This window comes from Schistosoma mansoni, chromosome 2 (genome assembly GCF_000237925.1).
Source record: "Schistosoma mansoni strain Puerto Rico chromosome 2, complete genome".
Classification (NCBI taxonomy): Eukaryota; Metazoa; Platyhelminthes; class Trematoda; order Strigeidida; family Schistosomatidae; genus Schistosoma; species Schistosoma mansoni.
The window spans coordinates 5,084,547-5,105,532 of NC_031496.1; the positions used below are offsets into that span (position 1 = coordinate 5,084,547).

The 20,986-nt window shown below is 37.0% G+C and overlaps 1 protein-coding gene across 1 annotated transcript in view; it reads right to left on the minus strand.

Annotated features, from left to right (window-relative positions):
• Smp_037640 (hypothetical protein) overlaps positions 1–20,986 on the minus strand; it is a gene marked incomplete at both ends in the record, with an annotated part of 54,775 nt that overhangs the window by 33,747 nt on the left and 42 nt on the right. The window contains 5 exons of the mRNA XM_018795423.1: positions 254–423; positions 2,418–2,502; positions 2,558–2,712; positions 8,348–8,444; positions 18,261–18,395. Of these exons, the coding sequence (XP_018649737.1) occupies positions 254–423; positions 2,418–2,502; positions 2,558–2,712; positions 8,348–8,444; positions 18,261–18,395 (642 nt within the window). The remainder of the gene's footprint in view (positions 1–253; positions 424–2,417; positions 2,503–2,557; positions 2,713–8,347; positions 8,445–18,260; positions 18,396–20,986) is intronic.

Genomic DNA, 20,986 nt, shown 5'->3' on the forward strand with positions numbered 1-20,986 from the left:
TTGTGTGTACGTGAAAGTTAAATATTTGAATTTGTATTTAACTGTTGAATAAAATGACAAGTAGAAAATATACGGTAGAAATCACATCGCTTCATAATATAATCCTTGATATCAAGCTAATTTATAATTAGCTGGTTACTTCGCTTTCAAATTAAGAGAGAAACATCATTTATGTCTATATTCACAAGGAGCAAGAAATATAAACGACCGGAAAAAAGTGGGAAATTATGAACAGATACATTTATTCACTTACTGTAACAGTATGACCTTGATAAGCTCTAATTCTTAACAGACCATTTTCAGGATTTGTCGACAGTTCATAGCGTTTTTTATCGTTCGAATTAACAACACGTGAAATATCTTCCAGTCGAACCCCTTGAAATGGTTTCAATTGAAGTATTTTATCCACATAAAGGTAACCACCTATAGAAATTTAACGAGAAATGAGTAAATATTAATAGTATTAATAAGAGCAAATCAATTAATAACATTCAGTAAACTATGAAACTCAAGAATCTCTCTAAAATGCTTCCTATAGTAAGAATAACAATTAGTTTTTATTAATTATACTTTACACATATGATAGACAATTGTTGATTAAAGTCAGAACATTTAACAATTGCCATCAATAAAGGTCACAAGCTCGAACCCCGATTCATTTGAAATTCGATCTAAACAACCAGATAATTATCAGTGTGGGGATTTGCGAAGATTGCAGTATTTTAACAGTTGAATTCAGGAGTCAAACTAAGCTAGATTACCATTGTTGAAGAGTCCCATACTCGGACGAAACGACCATCCAGTACTTCCAGGTTTTCAATATTGGTCTAGCTTAAATTGACTGGCGAATTCAACTTCAAAAATTAGATAGTTGATGTGTGGTAGTGGGAGTAAAACATTATTGGTCACTAAGCGTAGACAAACAGTCACTTAACCTATTGACTATGAAATATATGATTTCCTTTCCTCTCATTGATTTATACTCTTAACTTGTTGAGTGTAGATTGCTTGTAATTGTATGCAATCAAGTATTGTCTAGCATTTACTAAGGTTCTCTATTCTTGATCGTGAATCGTGTATCTGATGTATGGTGATCTAATCTCCGTGTATTGTATATCATTCAAGTGTCCAATCTAGCGTCGTGTAGCAAACCTCAGAGAGAAAGAGAGGGAAATATTGTAAACCACAAGTTATATCAGTAATAATCTAACTAGATGTAGGAAAACTATCGTATCGTTTGATTACCCTATTACTACTCCAGCAAATTTTTCCCGAATCGATATATATATATATATAAGACGAAACTTAATTCATAATACTACCGTATTCGTTTACTTTGAATGCAAATCACTGTATAGCTATCGCGTAGGTTAAATCACTTTTTGTGCAGTATAAATCTTTTCAGATATTTAGTGTGGTATGGTATGTACAAAGAGATGCAATGGGTATAAGTGATGTTATATTGATTACTTTGTAACTTTTATTTTCATGATTGACCAATTATTTTCACAATTGAAATCACGAACTGATCTTATCCAAAGCACTATTAAAAACTGGAAGCACTTAATGGCCGCTTCACCCTAGCATGGTACTGCATAACAGTGAGCATCCATGACTTCATGACCAGCAATTGAACTCAAGACCTTCGGTCTCGTGAGCGATTGTTTAATCTTTACACCAATCAACCGGGACCCAATGATGTTAATATATTATTTGAATTAATTCACCATCCGTACAACTCTCATTCATTATTTGTTGTCTGACCACAGTACTCATAGAAAAATTTTTTCCTCAAAAAAGTTCAACAGATCAATAAGATTTAAGATGGCTATTAGGTTTTTGCGCAAAGTTCGAAGCACAGTGACAAATAGCTCGCACCGTATTAAAGGTTGAATAAATATTTAGAATATTTAGTTATCAAAAAGCGATAAATATGAGAAGGTTGAAGGATGGGGACGATAATTTATAAAGTTACAAAAATAACTGAGGTTTTTGATATTTAAAGTATTCATCTATATAGGGCTAGAGAGTATTTGTTCATTGAATTTATTATCAGTACTCTTAATTGCTTATGTTCTATTCTAATTTCTAACCTTAAATCTTGTCCAATTACTTTGTAGAAAATTTTGGCTTTGATGATGTAAGAAATTACTTATTTATGTAACCCGCATTCCTATTGGCTAAAAACTGGCTTTAATTTCTCAAATTTACTCCAAGAGTCGCTGAACATCTTCACTATAGTCTACTTTTATAATAAAATTCATTTAGGTGGAGATTTAGCGAACAGTTTAGTGAGTAGATTACCTACAGCAGTTAGGTCACTTATTTATGTGTTCAATCAATTCATTCAACATTGACCCATGGAAATATTTAGTTAAAAAACCGATGATGTGAAAACAGCACACACATACACATACCAGGTTCATATTTCATTCCGACATTCTCTGCTCCATGACGTAAAATCCAAGCTAACTTTTTTGATAAAATTACATCAGGGTCTTTCTAAAGTATCAAGGAAAAATATCAAGAAAAGTTGAAATATGAAATATAATCATACATTTAATTCAGGCGGTTTCAAGCGAACTTTTGATCCTCTAACACTGAATCGTAATAACGCATCATTATGAACAACATCAATAATTTCATCATATGTACAATGTTCTTTTTTGAATTCAGGTAATTGAATAATTTCATCAATAAGAAAATAACCGTCTGAAAACAGAGAGAGAGGAACAGAAACACAAGTTATTTGTTATAAAATGAAATCAATGCATTGGACAAAATTGTTGCATCTAATGAGGACTGTTTGACAGTAATGGGTAAGCACACTCAAGATTCAAGTGTTTTCGATAAAGATAATGATCACCGTCTTGAACTGATAGAAAGGCTGTACACGTCAGCATCAGATTAAGTAGTTAGTAGTATGATTACAGTGACGTTGTGTAGTTTTCAATGGGAAGCTGTGACTTCTGGAGTTAATAAAATCCAGAAGGAGGCAAGTCAACAGTGGATAAAGATTACGACTGAAGTTTAAAATGTAGATAGTCAGAAGCTTCATGAAACCGTGACTGTCATGGAACTGGAAGATTTTGAGAGGCCGTGGTGTGATCACACTCTGCTTAAGAGTTTCAGAATTTGAGTGAAGTAACTGTCCAGTATCATTGGGTTTCCAGTAGTTATCCAGCCGGAACCAAAGTTAGTGATAAAAAAAATCAAAAACAAGCAACTACCTTGAGGGAACTAATCAGATCCAAGATAGTAGTTATTGGATTTTGTGCAAAGTAAAACGCAGCATAAGTTATCGTGTATCGAACTAAGAAATAAGTAAAATCGTTCATAATTATCTTGTAAGGTGCTTAAGACTGTTAAAAAACTTTTAGGGGTCCACGTATTAAGTTTGACATGACGCATAAGTCGAATTATAAGAATTACATGCTCCTGATGCAGATAGTATCTGAGAGCAATGATGTGCTGTACGGCATAGTCAAGAGTGTTCCAGGATATTATAACCCTATATCCTAACTTTGACACTACCAACTGTAACTCCTGAGTCTAGACGGACTTCTTATCCGTAATCCCAATCCTAATTCATTTTTAGTGGCCCGAGATCTGACTCCAATTTGGGCGAACGAATGAACGAATATACCGTGAATATAAATCTTCCATTTAACACCTAGGCTCATTCCGTTTGAGCGACGGGGTTATAAGAAGTCAAATAAGGATTGAGTCGGATTAATTTATTTCCGGCAATCGCTTATCCAGACAGACATGGAATTCAGAAGTGGGGAAGTGAAGCGAATCGGAGAATTGTAAGGAGCCTATCCGTCTTACAATTCATTACAGGCGTTAAAATGACTCAAAATGGATAAAGCATAGTGTGAAAAATAGACAGGTACTGAGTAAAATAATAAGTGATAGACATATACACAGTACACATGAGGCGCATAAGAGTAGAATCAGTCAGTCAGTCAATCAGCTACAACGTAGGATAGGCACATATATGCATCGGTCCAAGTTGCCATACCACATTAGCACAACAATGTGAACACCAAATTCATAGAAGTAGTTAATTTAGTGATGGTGTGTGCTGAAGGTCATATTCCCTATGATACAACATTTATTATGATCGTAAGAATGACTCAATAATCAAATGCTATCTGAGTCATTAAAGTCGGTTCAAAAGTTAGGATGAATCATACGTATAGTCTTACTAGACGCTAAACTTTTCGTTACCCTGTTGAAACTGTATATCCATCACCACACCATCACTTTTTCTTATAAATAGCTTTGTAACTACACTCTGTTTTCTCATCGGCTGAAACGTCACTCAGGATTGTCACTATGATGTGATCACTTCAAAACCCAACAAGATCTCCATAAAACCAGAGACTTAGTAAATAACACACTGAGCTTGGTAAGGACAGAATGAGGATTAGTTTTAATGAACAGTATTTGCCGGGTCATAAAAATCTACATAGTTTTCAATGCAAAGTTACTATTTTATACTGAAGTTTTATGGTACACTGCCAATTGTCTACATATATATCAGCACGCTTATAAAAAAACCAGTCAGTGAGTGTATTGAAGAGTAATAATTAAGTTAGAGATGGATCTTTGAATAGAAGAAATTGTGAACTTCCATGGCCTGAGATAATTGACAAATATGATGTACGAATTATACCACTTTACATTTCAATACTTGATTTTATTTATAGTAGCTGAACCAGATTTCAATAAATGATGGTTTATTTCTAAGATTCGTAAAAAATAGCCTTCCAGTGAAGCCAGTCAGTTAATCAAAATCCATGTAAAGCATGGTACAGATGTGCGTAAGCCCAAGTTGGCAAACCATATTGGTACGAGATGAAATTAACAACCATGTTGGGTGTGAGAAAGGTACTCACAAAAGACAATGGAAAATGGTTCCACAATTTTGTGGATTGATTGACGTTAGCCTGGCACACCATTCAGTCCCCGCCCAGTGGTCCAGAGGTTAAGCGTTTGCGCGCGAAATCGGTCATAGGCTCAATTCCACGTTGAAGGATTGTGGATCTGCACTACTAAGTAGTCGCATGCTAGGAAGAAACAACTGTTTAATACATCCAGGCTTCCAGTAGTTGTCTAACTTAGGTCGGTCCGTGATTTCAATGAAACCAACAAGTTGAGTAAACAAAGGAATTGATGTGGTAACAATAATGAAGACAAAGATTAAGCACTGACATATGGTTCGGGAAGACAGAATAAGAGGATGCTTGCGATAGAATAATGGGACTCAAAATCTAGAATGAAATAAAGAGTGAAGTCGAGATGTTAATATATATCAACCATAAGAGACAAAATAATCCATAGTGCATCCTCCAGAATGATCGTAATTAACTTCTATTTTAGCTAACAAACAGAAATTAAAAAATTATGATCGCCATTCAGCGGTTGTTGTTGTTATAGCAACCTAAGAGTGTATATCAATAAGTGACCTCAACAGAATGTATATGAGTAAGGTTAATTATTATAACGTAGTTTTTCAAAATGGAAACAACTACCAATCTATTTTAAGCAATTGCTAAACAATGCAAAAATGAAGTAGAAACTTAGATAAGTCAATGTATCTTTAAAAAAAGAAGGTAGATTAGTTTAGTATTTAAGAAAACAAAACAAAACCAAATAACCAAATTTGGAGGACAGATATTGGTTTGATTGTTGTATGAAGTCATTTGAACATAGAATCAATGTTTTTAAAAGTTGTCAATCTAATTCAGTCAGTAAGTCAGCTACAATGTAGGACCAGGCACATATATGCATCGGTCCAAGTTGCCATACCCCATTAGCACAACAAGATGAACACCAAATTCATAGTAATCAATTAAATGGTGGTAATATATAAAAGAAAGGTTGTATATAAGGATATAGTACAGGAAGAAAGACAGATATGAAACAATTTTAACCTCAAGGTTTAAGGGAAGACAAAGAGTGTATACACCCGCGCCATTGTGATCGATTCTGAGCCATGTCACCCAGAGTTTCCAACCATTAGTTACGACAGTCATGTGGACCCCGACCAAGTAGTCTGCATCTACAAACATGGCTCAGACTAGAAGTTTGAGCCATGATATGAAACAAAAAAGGTGCTATTCGCTCGACAGCGAAGAAAAAATGATCTATGGATATCCTTGAGATAAATGAGATCTATAATTGAATATTTTAAATGATCAAAGCCTTAGAATCATAGAAATAACAAAAATTCATCCACATCAGTCATTCATAAGCAACATAGAACCTTTGTGTGTGTGTATCTATTTAAGTCGTCTCACACTATAACGGCATAAGCAGGGAAAATATCAAAACAAATGCCATAGTGATGGAAATAGTAACAGTATCGGTGATGGTATAAAATTTTAAACCGAGACAATAAAATTCACAAAGAAGGGATACACTTGTGAAATATCAAGTATAAGATAATTTTAAAACTCAAAATCTGAGGGAAGACAAAAAGTGAAACCACCTGCACAATTGCGAATCACGTCATTAAACGTCACCCACTACTGGCCGAAATCCGAACCACGTAGTCCTCACCTACCATATACCGGTTTACACAAATAGTCAAAAACATCATAAACTGATGCTACATTTTTGTCAAGTCGCTTCTAGCTTCCGTTCAACCTACTCTTATGCTAGCTAACACCGCCCGTACAAGTAAACAGTAATTATTGATTTGCAATACATCTCTCAACAGTTTCAATCGATGAAGATTCATCACCTAATCAGCCGATTTGCCATGTTTATCACCTTTACATTCACATATTATCTTTTGCGCTGTACTGCTTAATGATATTCATCACTGTTCTCTTACGAAATACAACTGTTAGGTATTCCCAAAAATGCCCTGGTACGTCTGAGAGTGGGGAGAGTCTGCTTTACCTCTCGAAATACTATCACGTAGCCACGCGTATATAGCCTCTGCCAGGGAAGTCCTACTCACTACCTTCTCGCGGCATTACTGTTGTTTACGAAATTCAGAGGACGAAAAGCGAATGCCCGACGCTTTAACCGGGTTGGTGGATATGGAGGATCTACCTAGGGGAGTTGGAAAACCCTGATTCCAAACCGATGGTGCACATGGGCTCCAGTATCCTGAAGGAACAAAAGGCGTATGAATCAATCGTTGGTCACCAACTACCATGGGACTGCATCTCCTAACGATGCTCCTCTGCCTTGTGGATCAGACCTTTAGGTCAAAGGCTCCGGGTGTGGCCCCTTAAGAAAACCACCCGCCTTGGTTTGGGCACCCGGGCAGTATCACAACCCTCACATAAATCAAATGAGATTTGTGTGGTGCACATGTATCTGGCACCTCCTTGTACCAATATTTATGTGTTCAAAAAAAAAGTAAAAATGACATGTATCGTATCAAATCTCACAATGACTTTGTTTTGTCACAAACCAGAAAATGTACGAGGGAACTTTGGACCGGTAGAAAGGAAGAGTAGAAAGAAATAATTTGTTTATTTTATCCTAACAATGATAGTTAACAATGTCAACTCTCTCCTCAGCCCAAAGTGAAATAAGTCTTCTCAGTAAGATAATGGTAATTTAATAAGTAATACAAATTAGTACAATGAAATGTTAATTATTAAGAGAAAAAGTTCATTTTGAGGAAAGTTTTCATTGTTAAAAGTAACTGAGTACACTAAAAGCTTTGGTGTATCATTTCATTCATAACTTCGATAATGATAAGTGTATTGAAACAAAAATCTACCATAACTTATCAAATTATAAGTTGGAATTCTTGACTTTAAATCAAAAGTCTAGTTTATATGTTTAAATATCTGGCCACTAATGTTACTAATTAGCTGATTATTTAAATGGAAGTAAGGTGAGGAAATACAGTCCCAACTTGCGATTCAGTGATTGAAAATTAAACCACTATTTAAAATAAGCAATAAATACGTACATAACTATTCAGCACAATGTCTTTTGTCGGTTGTATTCACCAAAGATTGATTTTAGTTGGGGTACCATCAGAAACTACGTAGCACTGAGTAATTGCTTTATTCTAGTATGAGCGCTCCTAAGTAATGTGCACTTAAGACCTCGCCACAAACGTAACCTATGACATTCAGGTCTCGTGGCCAACGGCTTAACCACTGTACGATGTCGAACGTTATAATTCTATCTTCAACCAATCTATGATAAGGCGCATCAATTATCCACTGCAATTAGTCACAAGTGTTTCACCTCCCACAATACTGTTTTAACTCAACTTTCGAAGAAATTACGTGGGAAAAAGTACATTTTCAACTCAAATGAGATTATAGAGTAGTATTTACGCTTGTGTTTTTATTTCTCTCACCTGGTAAATCAGTAAATTTGTGAATATGCTGCAACTTTCCTTTTAAAAACTGTTCTAACAAATTTCCAATTCTTTCATATCGATCAAGGGATTTACGCTATAAAGAATTAAAACGAAAAAACAAGATCCCGATTATGAGAGAGAGAAAGATGAACTAAATCAAAGGGAGACGTATTTTTTCCTACTTTAGATTTTAAAAATATATAGCGTAGTATGGCGCGATAATGGTAAGAGAATAATCAGACAGTATAAATGTGCACAGTAAATAACAAATGCCACTGAATTAGCTGTTACTGGTGTTATACATACAATTATAATAATAGTAATAGTAAAAAATAGTGAATGTGAGTCACTTCACTGACCAAATAAGATTTATATACATGATTTTGGTTCACACTCTAGGTATGAGGATTAGTGATATAATTTGGTTGCACAAATCAAAATGGGGAGGAGATTTGAAGCTACAACTTAATAGCTGAAAGTCGAGTGTCTTAACTCCTGAGCTATCAATAGAATTTAGTATATCTACAAACTTTTTTTCATTATTAAGTGGTATTTTGAGGAGAGTTTTGCATTATGAACTAAGTTTAACACTCAAGAAACATTGAAAATTAGGGAGTTTAGGAGTACAGTTGTAGCACCATTTAATATAACTAATAGTTAAACTGTTGATACTGACTTTCTAGCCACTTTCTAGTATTCCAGTAATCTCCTCTATAATTGAGCACCGAGAAGAAGACTAAGAGCAAGTACTATGGAAAGAAACTATCTAAAAGTTAGTCTAAGTACACAAAACAAGAACATTCGTATTTTTGTATGGCCTTGATACCTTAGAAGAGTTTGGAAACATGTTAAAATTATTAGCAAACTCGGTAGTCGACCAATCAAGTATAATACGCGATCCATCCTTCATCTAGTCCAGAATACAACTTTTAGTCTAGACATTTATTGAAAGAGACAAAATAACATGAATTTAAGCAGAGAGTAACCGGGTATAACTATGTTTACAGTATTCTTGGAAGTGCGGGAACAAAATATTAACATATTAATCATTTAGATCTGTTTGTTAACCTTTATGGAGAGTAGGCTGACGATTGATCTCCATACGACTCCGTACTGCGCTCCCATTCCTAGTTGTTGCTGTGGTACTAAAACTCCTGATGCCAGCTTCCAAATTCCAGAGTTATGTGCCTTGAGAATTTTGAGCTAAGAGATGTCTTGTGATGCAGCCTAGTGGTTTCTGGATAGTGTCCTGCTCACTTTCACTGTCTTCTAATTCCCTTTTTCAACTGAAGCCTAGTTTGCTCTCTAATATGGTAGGTCACTCCTGATGGTCTCTGACCAATGGATCTGGAGTATCTTGTGTAGACAGATATTTATAATTACTTAAACTGTTTTGATGGTGGTAGTTCTTAGTTTTAGCTTCGTACAACAACACTGTTTTAACGTCAGTGTTGAAAATCATAACTTTGGTCTTTTATGACAACTCTCTTAAGTTCTAGATATCCTTCAATTGTAAGAATGCTGCCTTTGTTCTTCCAGTTCGTGTCTCCACATCGACATTACATCCTGTACGTTTATCAATGAAGTTGCCCACGTGAGTAAAGGCTTCTGTCTCTGTCTTTCCATCAAGTATGATTTGACTATTATTTACTAGTGTATCTTAGAATCTTGATTCTTCCCTCGTACATACTAAGGTTTACTTCTACGGAAGTCGATGCTACACCGGTAGTTTTCATCTGGATTTGTTGCTGTATATAGGATAGAAGTAAATTTTCTGTTAAATCCAAGTCGTCCGGATGCGTTTAACGTGTCCACTGCATTATTATACTTTTCTCGAGGTGTGGAGATCTTTATAATGCATTCGACAACCAGAAGAGAAAAGATGTAAACAAGTAGCCTTGTTTAACAAAAGTTCTCATTCACAGTGCGTCTATGGGTTGCCATCCATGTGCGACTTTGCAGTTCAGTTCATCCTTTGAGATTCGAATGATGATTTTTTTCAAGCACTCCACAGTGCTGACGATTCTACAAGTCCTTCCTATTCACAGTATCGAAATATTTTCCATGATCTAGGAAGATGACGTAGTGACAGGTTCAATTCGACTAATTATTCAACAATGAAAGTAGTGTAGCGATTCACTCGGCACATGATTGACCCTTAAGAAAGCTAGCATTTTAATTTCGAATTTGAGTGTCTAACAAAACTTCCATCCGGTTCGGCAACACTGTCTAAAACTCCCAGTACTGGCAGTAATATGACGCCTCTGTTGTTCTCAAGCTCACTAATAGCTCATCACGTCACTATCTTGGTGAGATGCTTGTTTTCCAGACTGTTGGTACTTGTTCTTTCGGCGAAATTCTGCAGAACAAAACGCAAGATATCTCTGCAGTTATCTCGAAGTGCCAGGTCATTATAACTTGTCATTCTTGATTAATCTGATGGCTTTAATAATTTCCTCTATAGTTGGTGTGCACATTCAAAAAACAGTGTTTTCTTCTCAGCATGCCGTTCTTCTCACGTTACGGCTGTTTCAAAAACCCAGTAAAGAAGGAGGGTTGGGCAGGTGACCGGTAACTTCATCCCGAGTAACACAACCTTGCTAAAAAAAACACTAACCAGAAACAATCATTGAAGCGATATAAACTCAAACCTGAGAGTTGAGGAATCTTCATTTAGAAGAATTATGACGACTCACAGTGAAAGACGAGATTCTTTGGAAGTCATGTGACCGATCTCCATTCTAACAACCAGAGAAACAATTAATATAGGTACATAGAATGTTCGGACAATGTGGGAGACCGGGAGGACTACTCAAATAGCTGACAAGATATAACCTGATGGTGTTCGGAATGAGTGAAACCCATTGGACATAGAACATCTTTGCAGTTACTTCTATGCCTAACTTCAGTGATTCAGCTAGTATGTTTCTATGAATAGATTTTGTAAGCCTTGAATGATGTTGCCGAAACCGAAATTACTGGGTTCGAGTCCCGCGTGTGGGATTGTGGATGAGGATTGCTGAGTAGTCCCATACTAGAATGAAATGGCCATCCAATGCTTCAAGGTTTTCAATGGTGGTTTAACATTGATCAGTTCATGGTCTCAATTAAGAAATGGTTATGGGTGGCACTATTTCACCCCACAAATGCATACACAAAACTACATGGGTTTCACCTGGCCACGCCACCGGGAACCAGATCGATCATATCTGCACAAATAAAAAGTTCAGGAAATCCATGTAAGACATGGAAACAAAGAGGGGAGTTTAAATAACTTCATATCTCCACTTGGTCGTGACTGAAATGAAACGGACGCTAAAGAAGCACTGGACAACTTTTGGGGAAACAGACTTACAATAGTTTAATACAGTCTTCCTTCGAGATACTCACGAGCTCACCGAATTCAAAATAGATCTCAGCAACAGATTTCAAATTTTTCAACATCTACTCAAGGAAACATACTAGCTGAAGTACTGAACTCAGACAGAATTAACTGCAAAGATGTTCCACTTTCTATTCAGGAAGATTTGGAAGGGAGAACAAGTGACGATAGACTGAAAAGAACGTTACTTGATCAAAATACCAGTGAAAGAAGATCTGAGCAAGTGTGAGAACTGCAGTGACACCACATTAATATCAGTACCAGAAAACATTTTCAACAGAATGTTGCTGAACCGAATGAAAGGTTCAGTAGACGCCCAACTTCGAAATCAACAGGCTGGATTCCGTGATGATCGGTCGTGTACAGACCAAATCGTGACACTACGGACCATTTTTGAGCAATCAACTGAATAGAATTCATTACCATACATCTCTTGCCTTGACTATGGGAAGGCGTTTGACAGCGTGAATAGAAGAACCTTATTGAACCTTATTCAACACTATGGTGTACCTGAGGAGATCGTCAACATCATCCGGAATTCATACGACGGACTACTCTGGATTATGAAGACCTCTGCATCTCAGGGGAAGCACGGAATACAATGGAGAGCTTGAATGCAGCTGGATGATTTGAACTTTGCAGACGACCTAGCTGTTCTGTCTCATACACAGCAACAAATGCAGGTGAAGACAGCCAATGTAGTAGCAGACTCTACAGCAGTAGGCCTCAACATACACAAGGTAAGAAACAAGATCCTCAAATACAACAAAGAGGCCACCAACCAAGCTGTGGAAGGGGTGGAAAGTGGTAAGTACCTGTGCAGCATCATTGATGAACAATGAAGATCTGATTCAGATGTGAAGGCGAAAATTGACAAGGCAAGTGCAGCATCCCTACAACTGAAGAACATACGGTACTCGAGATAACTGTCAGCCAACAGGAGTCAGAATTTTCAATAAAAACATCAAGACAGTTCTATTGTACGGAGCTGAAACTTGGAGGGCTACTACAATTATATTACAAAAAAGGTACAGTTATTTATACGAAGTTGTCTATATAGTATACTCAATATCCGTTGGTCGGATAGCATTAGCAACAACCTATTTTGGAAGAGAACAAACCAACTTCCAGCTAAAGAGGAAATCAGGAAAAGACATTGGAGGTGGATAGGATATATTTTACGGAAACCATCCAACTTCAACACAAGGCAAACCACAAACGTGGAATCATGAAGACCAAAGTATAAGAGTACACGCTGTTTAGAGAATTGGACGCAGATGTCAAAAGAATGGATAAAGTCGGAAACAGCTGGAAAGCCGATCCCAAGACAGAATTGGTTTGATAATTCTACGTGTGCACGTTTGATTCTCGGTGGGTTGTGTGAGCCGTTCTTCAACCTGAATCGTTGGTTTTCATTGTTTGTCCTTGACTGGTCAATCTAGTTTTATAATTGCGTGTTAGTTTCTTGATTGTATCAGATAATTCCGCCATATTTCCTTCTCTTATAGCTCTTATAGTTATTCTTGTAAGGTCCACTACATAATTACTGCTTCTCACACACAATGCTCATTTTCACACGTTTGTCTGCTTTGTGTCTTGGCTTTCTTTCTCCGCTCTTGTTCTGTTCTTATTCATTGGTGTCATCATGTTTCTTACATCTTCAATCTCATCCAGGCTGTCTACAGAGATGTATTATTGTTAGTGCTTATTGGCGCACAACACCTCCAGGCAACTTAAAGTTATTGGTTTTTTATAATCCCATCCTATGAGTGCTTCCCGTGCCTCTTTAGACAACATCACTGCAAACCCTTGTGTGTGTGTGTGTGGAGCATTTGCTTTCTAATGACCAGAGTGCGACAGCATCTCTCTTGAAATTAATCTATTCTGTCTAATGTGCCTCTAATGGGTTCCATTTATTCCGAGCACCATCAGGTTATATCTTGTCAGCTATTTGAGTAGTCCTCCCGGTCTCCCACATTGTCCGAACATTCTATGTACCTATATTAATTGTTTCTCTGGTTGTTAGAATGGAGATCGGTCACATGACTTCCAAAGAATCTCGTCTTTCACTGTGAGTCGTCATAATTCTTCTAAATGAAGATTCCTCAACTCTCAGGTTTGAGTTTATATCGCTTCAATGATTGTTTCTGGTTAGTGTTTTTTAGCAAGGTTGTGTTACTCGGGATGAAGTTACCGGTCACCTGCCCAACCCTCTTCGTTTACCTAGAATTTTGACCAGAAGAAATCCTTGTAGGACTTCAAGCCTGGTTAATAGTATATTAACCAATGAACCATTTGAGACTTTATCTCTTTAGTTGCAATAAAGAGGTTGATGGTAATCAGATAAAGGATTTTGGCGTGTAGAAATAAAAATTAAAGTTTATAAGAGAAGAATAAAAGAGTAACGAATATGTGGCTTTCCTGAAATGGAAGTGGCAACAAAATAGTTTTATCATTCATATAATTTCAGTGAAAAAGGAGAAAAAGGATTGAGGTTTGTTGTATTTATAAAAGTGAATCTGAGGTTAAATGTTACATACTTTCTGATTAAAAGCGCGATCTTTCAGATTGAGAATGTACTTCAAGCACACTTTAGATGAGAACACCACGCCAGATATTGATGTTTAACTAGCGAAAATGAAATGTGATTGGGCACTGAGCGTAGGTTAACAGGCGTTCAGCTTAATGACTATTTAATTTTATTTCCTTCTTACTGTTGATTCCTACTTTGGACTTAGTGTAGTTGTAATTGCGTTGAGTAACGTATTGTCTAGTCTATACTCTATATACTCTATATTTGGTCATGAATCGCATATCTAATACAATGTGACCGCAGACTGTTCATAGTGTATCAATCATGTGCCCAATCTGGTGATGATATAATCTCGGTTACTGGCAGTATTGTCGTATGTTAATAGTGGAGATCAACTGGAGGTAGGAATATTTTCATATCTGATGTTAACAAATATAGTCAAGAAACGCTTTGTTCCTAATCAATAATAGTCACAAATGTTTTTGCTGATAAGGGTAAGAAATACGGATACATATGATTATCAGTACTAGTTCTATACGTGTACTACTCCAACACTTGAGGAAAAGGTTGTCAGTCAGTCAGTTACAACGTAGAACTTCGTACATCAGTTCGAGTTGCCATACCACATTAACACAGAGATGAAGTTGTCGATTCAAATCCCATATTGGTAGAAGTAGTAAGAGTATAAGTATTATGTGAAAGATAAGGGTTTGAAGATGCTATTCAAGTAGTATAATCTAGTGAAATAAATCTGGAAAGAGAAAAAGGATAGGGACATGAGGAATTCAGAAGATTACAATTTGGGAGAACACAAAGAGTGTATGCACCTTCGCCATTGCAAACGATTTTCAGCCATGTCATTCAAGGTCTCTAACCATCGGTTGCTATCATCTCGCGAATCCCAACCAGGTAGTCTACACCTACTAACACAGCCCAGTCCACTTGTCATCGACTTCATGGATTTATGCCACGTTTTGGTCTGGCCGCTCCTAGCTTTCTTCCAACCTGCTCCTACACCATAAAGCATTGCACGTCAGGGCAGTCGGTGGTTGGGCATACGTAACACATGTCCCAGCCATCTCAACTGATGACGTTTCACTACTTCATCAATCGATTTGCCATCCTTACCTAGTACCCGTTTCCTAACATCTGCATTACTTACCCGGTGGTCCCAGGATATACGAGCAATGCGTCCAAGACACCTATGATCGAATACTAGTAGCCTACGAATATCCTCTACTCTTATCGGCCATGTTTCACTGCCATAAAGTAGGACGAAACGAACTGCTGCACAGTAAACCCGTTATTTGGTTGCTAGACGGATATCTCGCCTACGCCATAAATGACGCAAGTTGGCGAAAGCTAGACGAGCCATCTGTATCCGTGCTGAGATTTCGTCACACACCAGACCACAAGGGCTGATGAGACTCCCAAGATAAGTGAAGCTGTCAACACGCTCAACTACTTCACTCCCTATCATTAGTTCAGGTGTCGATGCAACCCAATCCTGAAGTAACATTTTGCACTTCGAGGGAGAGAATCGCATCCCGAACATGCCTGCATTGTTGCTTATAGTGGTCAGAAGACTCTGCATTTTGTCAGCGTCTTCACCAAATAAAACTATGTCGTCGGCGTATTCTAAGTCAACAAGTGAATCTCCCGGTAAAAGTTTAACTCCTGGAGATTGAGATGATGAAAGTGATATCTCTAGAAGCATGTCAACGACAAAGTTAAACAAGAATGGGGAGAGTGGACAGCCCTGACGAACACCACTTGAGGTAACCAATTCTGATGACAGTTCGCCATAGGCTCTAACTCGACCAGTTGTGTTCGAGTAGAGAGCCTTTATGAGGTTAATGTACTTCTTTGGTACTCCTTTCACTGACAAACACTGCCATAGAACCTCACGATCAACGGAGTCAAATGCCGCCTTAAGGTCAAGAAATACTACTATTGTGGGACGTCTGAATGTGTGTCTATGTTCTAGGACCTGACGTAGAGTGAATATCTGGTCTATGCAACCACGTTCAGGTCGAAAACCAGCCTGGTTTTATCTAGTCTGCTCTTCACGAGCTTTGGTTAGGCGCCTAAGTATTATTGAAGCTAATATTTTAGACACTATATTAGTCAAACTGATTCCTCTGTGATTGTCACAGGAGGACTTTTGTCCTTTCTTATAGACTGGCAAAATCAGTGATTGGGACCAGTCAGATGGAATTACGTCCAGTTCCCAGATTCTACCTAAGACCTCAGTCAATCTCGTTGCTAGTACTGGACCACCATCCTTAAAAATCTCAGGGGTAAACCTGTCAGGGCCTGAGGCTCTCCCTCGCTTTAGACTTCCTATAGCTTTTTCAACCTCGTAGAGAGTTGGAGGACTTACCTCAATTTGCCATTCAGGACGATTGAGGATCGTGGGTAACTGAAGTGTGGCTGAAGGCCAGTTGAACTGATCCCTAAAGTGTTCTGCCCATCGATCCAATCTCTTGGATTGAGAATGAATGATATGCCCATCTTTATCTGAGATAGTTTCATTGATACTTGGGTTCCTAATACCGGTTTCTTTAACAAGTCTGAATAGCTGTCTGCTGTTACCTATTGCCGCTGCCTTTCCCATCTCTCTTGCTTTCGCTACCCACCACTGTTCACGATCATTGCGTAGGCTTCTTATTAGCCTTCGCTTAAGCTGACTCCGCTCTTCCTTATGTTCAGAGCCAGGTGGGATGAGTTTTCAAGCATCTATCAGTGTGGTAGATGCTGCCGAGATCCATTGTTTCTCCCTGACCTTATGGCTTACCTTACTAGCGGATATTACTGCTGTTTCCACAGCTTTACGGATGTCATTCCACGCTGCTTCGGGGTGGGCACAACTTACATGTCTGTCTAACTGTTTTTCCAGTTGTTCCTGAAATATATTTTTAGCTTGTTTATCATGAAGTAGAACCCTTAGAGGCTTCCCTGCAGTGTCTTTCCTACGTCCAGTAAGACGCAGACAGATACGTGCTCGCACTAGAGCATGATCTGAGTCTAAACATGTGCTCCAGAATGAGCAACAGTCTTCTATCGAGCCCCTCCATCGGTGGCTGATAGCGATGTGATCTAATTGGGTCCAACGTTGGGACGAATTCGGGGGTCGCCATGTCAAAATATGTTTTTCCTTATGCTTAAAGTTAGTATTTGCAAGAAATAGGCGATTATCTGAGCACAGCTGCAACAGACGGTCGCCATTATCTGTCCTTTTAGTCACGACACCATAAGATCCACCCAGGTGTCTTTCCCTTTCACTTAGTTTACCTACTTGAGCATTAAGGTCACCAGCCACTATTACTACATCAGAACGCCTAGCTTTTCGGAGAAGGTCAGAAAGTTTCCTGTAGAACTCATCTTTTATATCGTCTGAGCTGCAGTCAGTGGGAGAGTAGGAAGAGACGACGAAGAGGCAACGACGAGTTTCCCTATCTCTCCGAGTCCTTACTGATCCGTTTAGTCGGACATGGTAGGACCTCGAGGAACGATTGTTCCAGCCAGCATAGCTCGATTGCTTCATCACGATAGGCAAGCCCAACCACCACGTCAAGGTAGCAGCAACGGTCGGGAAAAGGTTACTTATTTTCCAAATCGCAAAATTTATGGGATTTAAATAGTGGTCTGTATTTTCTATTCTTCAATTTGATTTGTTTTATATTCGCGGATAAATTTGCTGTGTTTAGCTTTTTCGCCCCCTTGTTTTTTATTTTGATACTTTCGTCTTTCGTTGTACGGATGCAAGATTCAAATAGCTGAAAGTAGTGCAATTTATGCTGGGTATAACGTTGTTCACCGTAAGTAGTTAAATAAACATGAAACAGAACAAGAAATGGAATACTGATGACACCAGTAAAATAAGTTTGAAAACACAAACACTGTGTTGATTATTAGTGGGAGGGAAGGGAAAAAGCCACACATAAGCCACAAATGTTAGCAGTATTCAGGTTGGATTAAGGTGATGAATTTACCGTTTGAAGGATTTCATTTGTAGGTGGTGCAATCTGAACTTTTTTTTCTGTTGAACTTGAAGTATGCAAGCAAGTAGAACAGAAAAGAAACATACCAGCCATTCGACTGGTACATTTTCTATGGCTGGTTGGAGACTAAAACAGGTTGTATGCAAAGTTTTGTAAATATTGACAGGATTGAGTGATAAAGTGCAAATATCGAAAAACATAATCAGTGAATTCACAAATGTGGTTTCTATAGGGCAGTTGTTAATGAAATAGAATAAAATAGTCTGGTAACGAAACATCCAAAATCCAAAATCAAAACTCTGAAAATACTTATTAAAGTTGATTGCCATTAATGTAGTTACTTTACAGGTAATTTATGTGATCCCCACAGTATGAAGAACTTATAAATGACAGGAGCTTTCATCTTTTGAGTAACTAAGATGCCAGTTGTTATGTAGACCGATTTGCTAGACATATAAAAACATGAGTCGTCACATTCTTTTTGCTCGAAACTTGAAGCTTTTGCAGCTGATTCTGAACAATGAAACTTACCTTACCTACACCTTAACAATACTAAATATTTTTATGTTGCATACAGCTATGATTTTAAAAGCGAGACATGTCGCCGATTCGACATTTTTAATACACAACTTAAAAATAAACTGCTAATAAATCTTTAACCAATAAATGTAGGTAATGATATTTAAACTTTTTACGAATCTCTTACAAGTTGCCTGAAACCAAATCAAAGAATCCTTATCAGATTAAAATACACTGAATGATTAAATATTCTACTTCACACACCAATTAAGTGCTCAATACTAAACTTAGCTATAAATACAGAAATGCATAATATGATTTCTTTGGGCCTAAATTTTTAGAAGCAAGCAAACGAGCACATTACACATTTTATGCTTCAATGGCTAAGGTTGCTTCGAGGATTGGTTAGCACAGCTTGAAGAACTATAATAATTCATAGGAAATTACCGAAAGCATCGCGAATAAAAACCTCAACGTAATAAAATTCAACAAAACAATTACCTTATTAATGCCAGTTAGGATTGGGAACAAATTGTAATTAAAGTTCATTTGGAAATTTCTATACTGACTTAAAATTACATTATAACACTACAAGCATATGGAGTACAATGCAAACATTATAATAAGTTGTATACCTATGATGTGAGACTATTTCAACACAATTAAACTATTAGAACGTAGACTTCCGTTTGAATAGAAACTCATAAAAATGTTTGTAGTTAATACATATTTACCACATTGAAGTAAATATCGAAGTAATGAAGTTCAACAACAAAGTACAGATTCACGCATCCACCGTACGGTCACAATAATTTTGTACAATGGGAACTGTTAGTCAAGCTATATTAAGAAACATATCTCCATGTGTGAGTGTGCTTAGGTAACAGTTGTATATTTATTATCCGGATCGAGGTGTGGCACTAAATGGATTTGAAAAAACAAAACACTGGAGAAAAAAGGTTTTCACTTAAAGTTTATGGTTCTCAGTTTAAGACTTTATTAACGCTCTTTTGCACCAATTATTTCATGTTATAACAGGGAAGTCAAGCTCCATAAACAGAATGTCTAAGATGTTAACTCCATTAAGTATTCACAGAAATTGGAGACTCAACCATGTAAATCAACTTTCAGATAAACATTTGCAGATTGGATATGGATATAACTCACTAATCGAATAAAGATTGATTAAAAGGGTTGTAGGACACACTGTGTAAGATTACCGATGATCCTCAGATATCTTAACTGAACTAGGTAAGATATAGATTAATGAGAATGAGACTATCTAACTAAACACATCTCCAAATATGCTCGAAGATGGTAAGAAAGGTCTCTATTTATTTTGAAATGAGGAAAATGGATTTTTAGAATAAAGAAACTGAAACGAACGTAGATATGGAAATGTAAAATAGTAACATATGATATAGATGGATCTTAGCATTGTACGATTCTACTTAAAATGAACAAAGATCAAAGTTGCAACTAGTATTTGAATGATACGTTGTAATAGTAACTTAACTAATACAATTCGCTTAATAAATATGATTGAATTTGGTGTCACCGTATAACTAGAATAACCTACAGCCCCTTCATCCAGGCATTGGTACTTAGTATGGATATTTGTATGTACATATTTATAAGTAGAACTATATCGGTTGCCTTTAAAATTAAAGTTCGATTACCTTACAGTGATTGTGCCAAGTCACATCAATGAGGAGAAATTAAAATTATTTAGTAGGAACTGTGATAAGTCAGATGGTTGTTCACTTTGGTGAATATGGCAGTATGTGCTTCTAAAAGCAGTTAATTAATTGAGGATAAATTGGTTGAATTTCACCTATATTTCTACAAACCTGTAATTTTGTGAACGAAATTATTCTCACTCAAACCTATTTACTTTAAGCTTGATCATAATCTTAACTACAAGTTTTAGAAGTACGCGATGTAAAACAAAGAAAGTAGGTTTTAATTACGAATTCGCATGACTAACTAAGAAACTAAAATTTTGAACAAATTCATGAGTTTGATGGAAAAGGCCATAAGAAAATCCAAGCACGAACATTAATTTGATGTCCGAACTCAAAATGCTGGAAGCAAACACAAGACGCGTGTCAACATTGAAACAACTATACACACAGAACTGTTAGGTAGAAATGTTGCAAGTACATATATTTTTTGAAAGTGAAAAGACAAGAAACAAC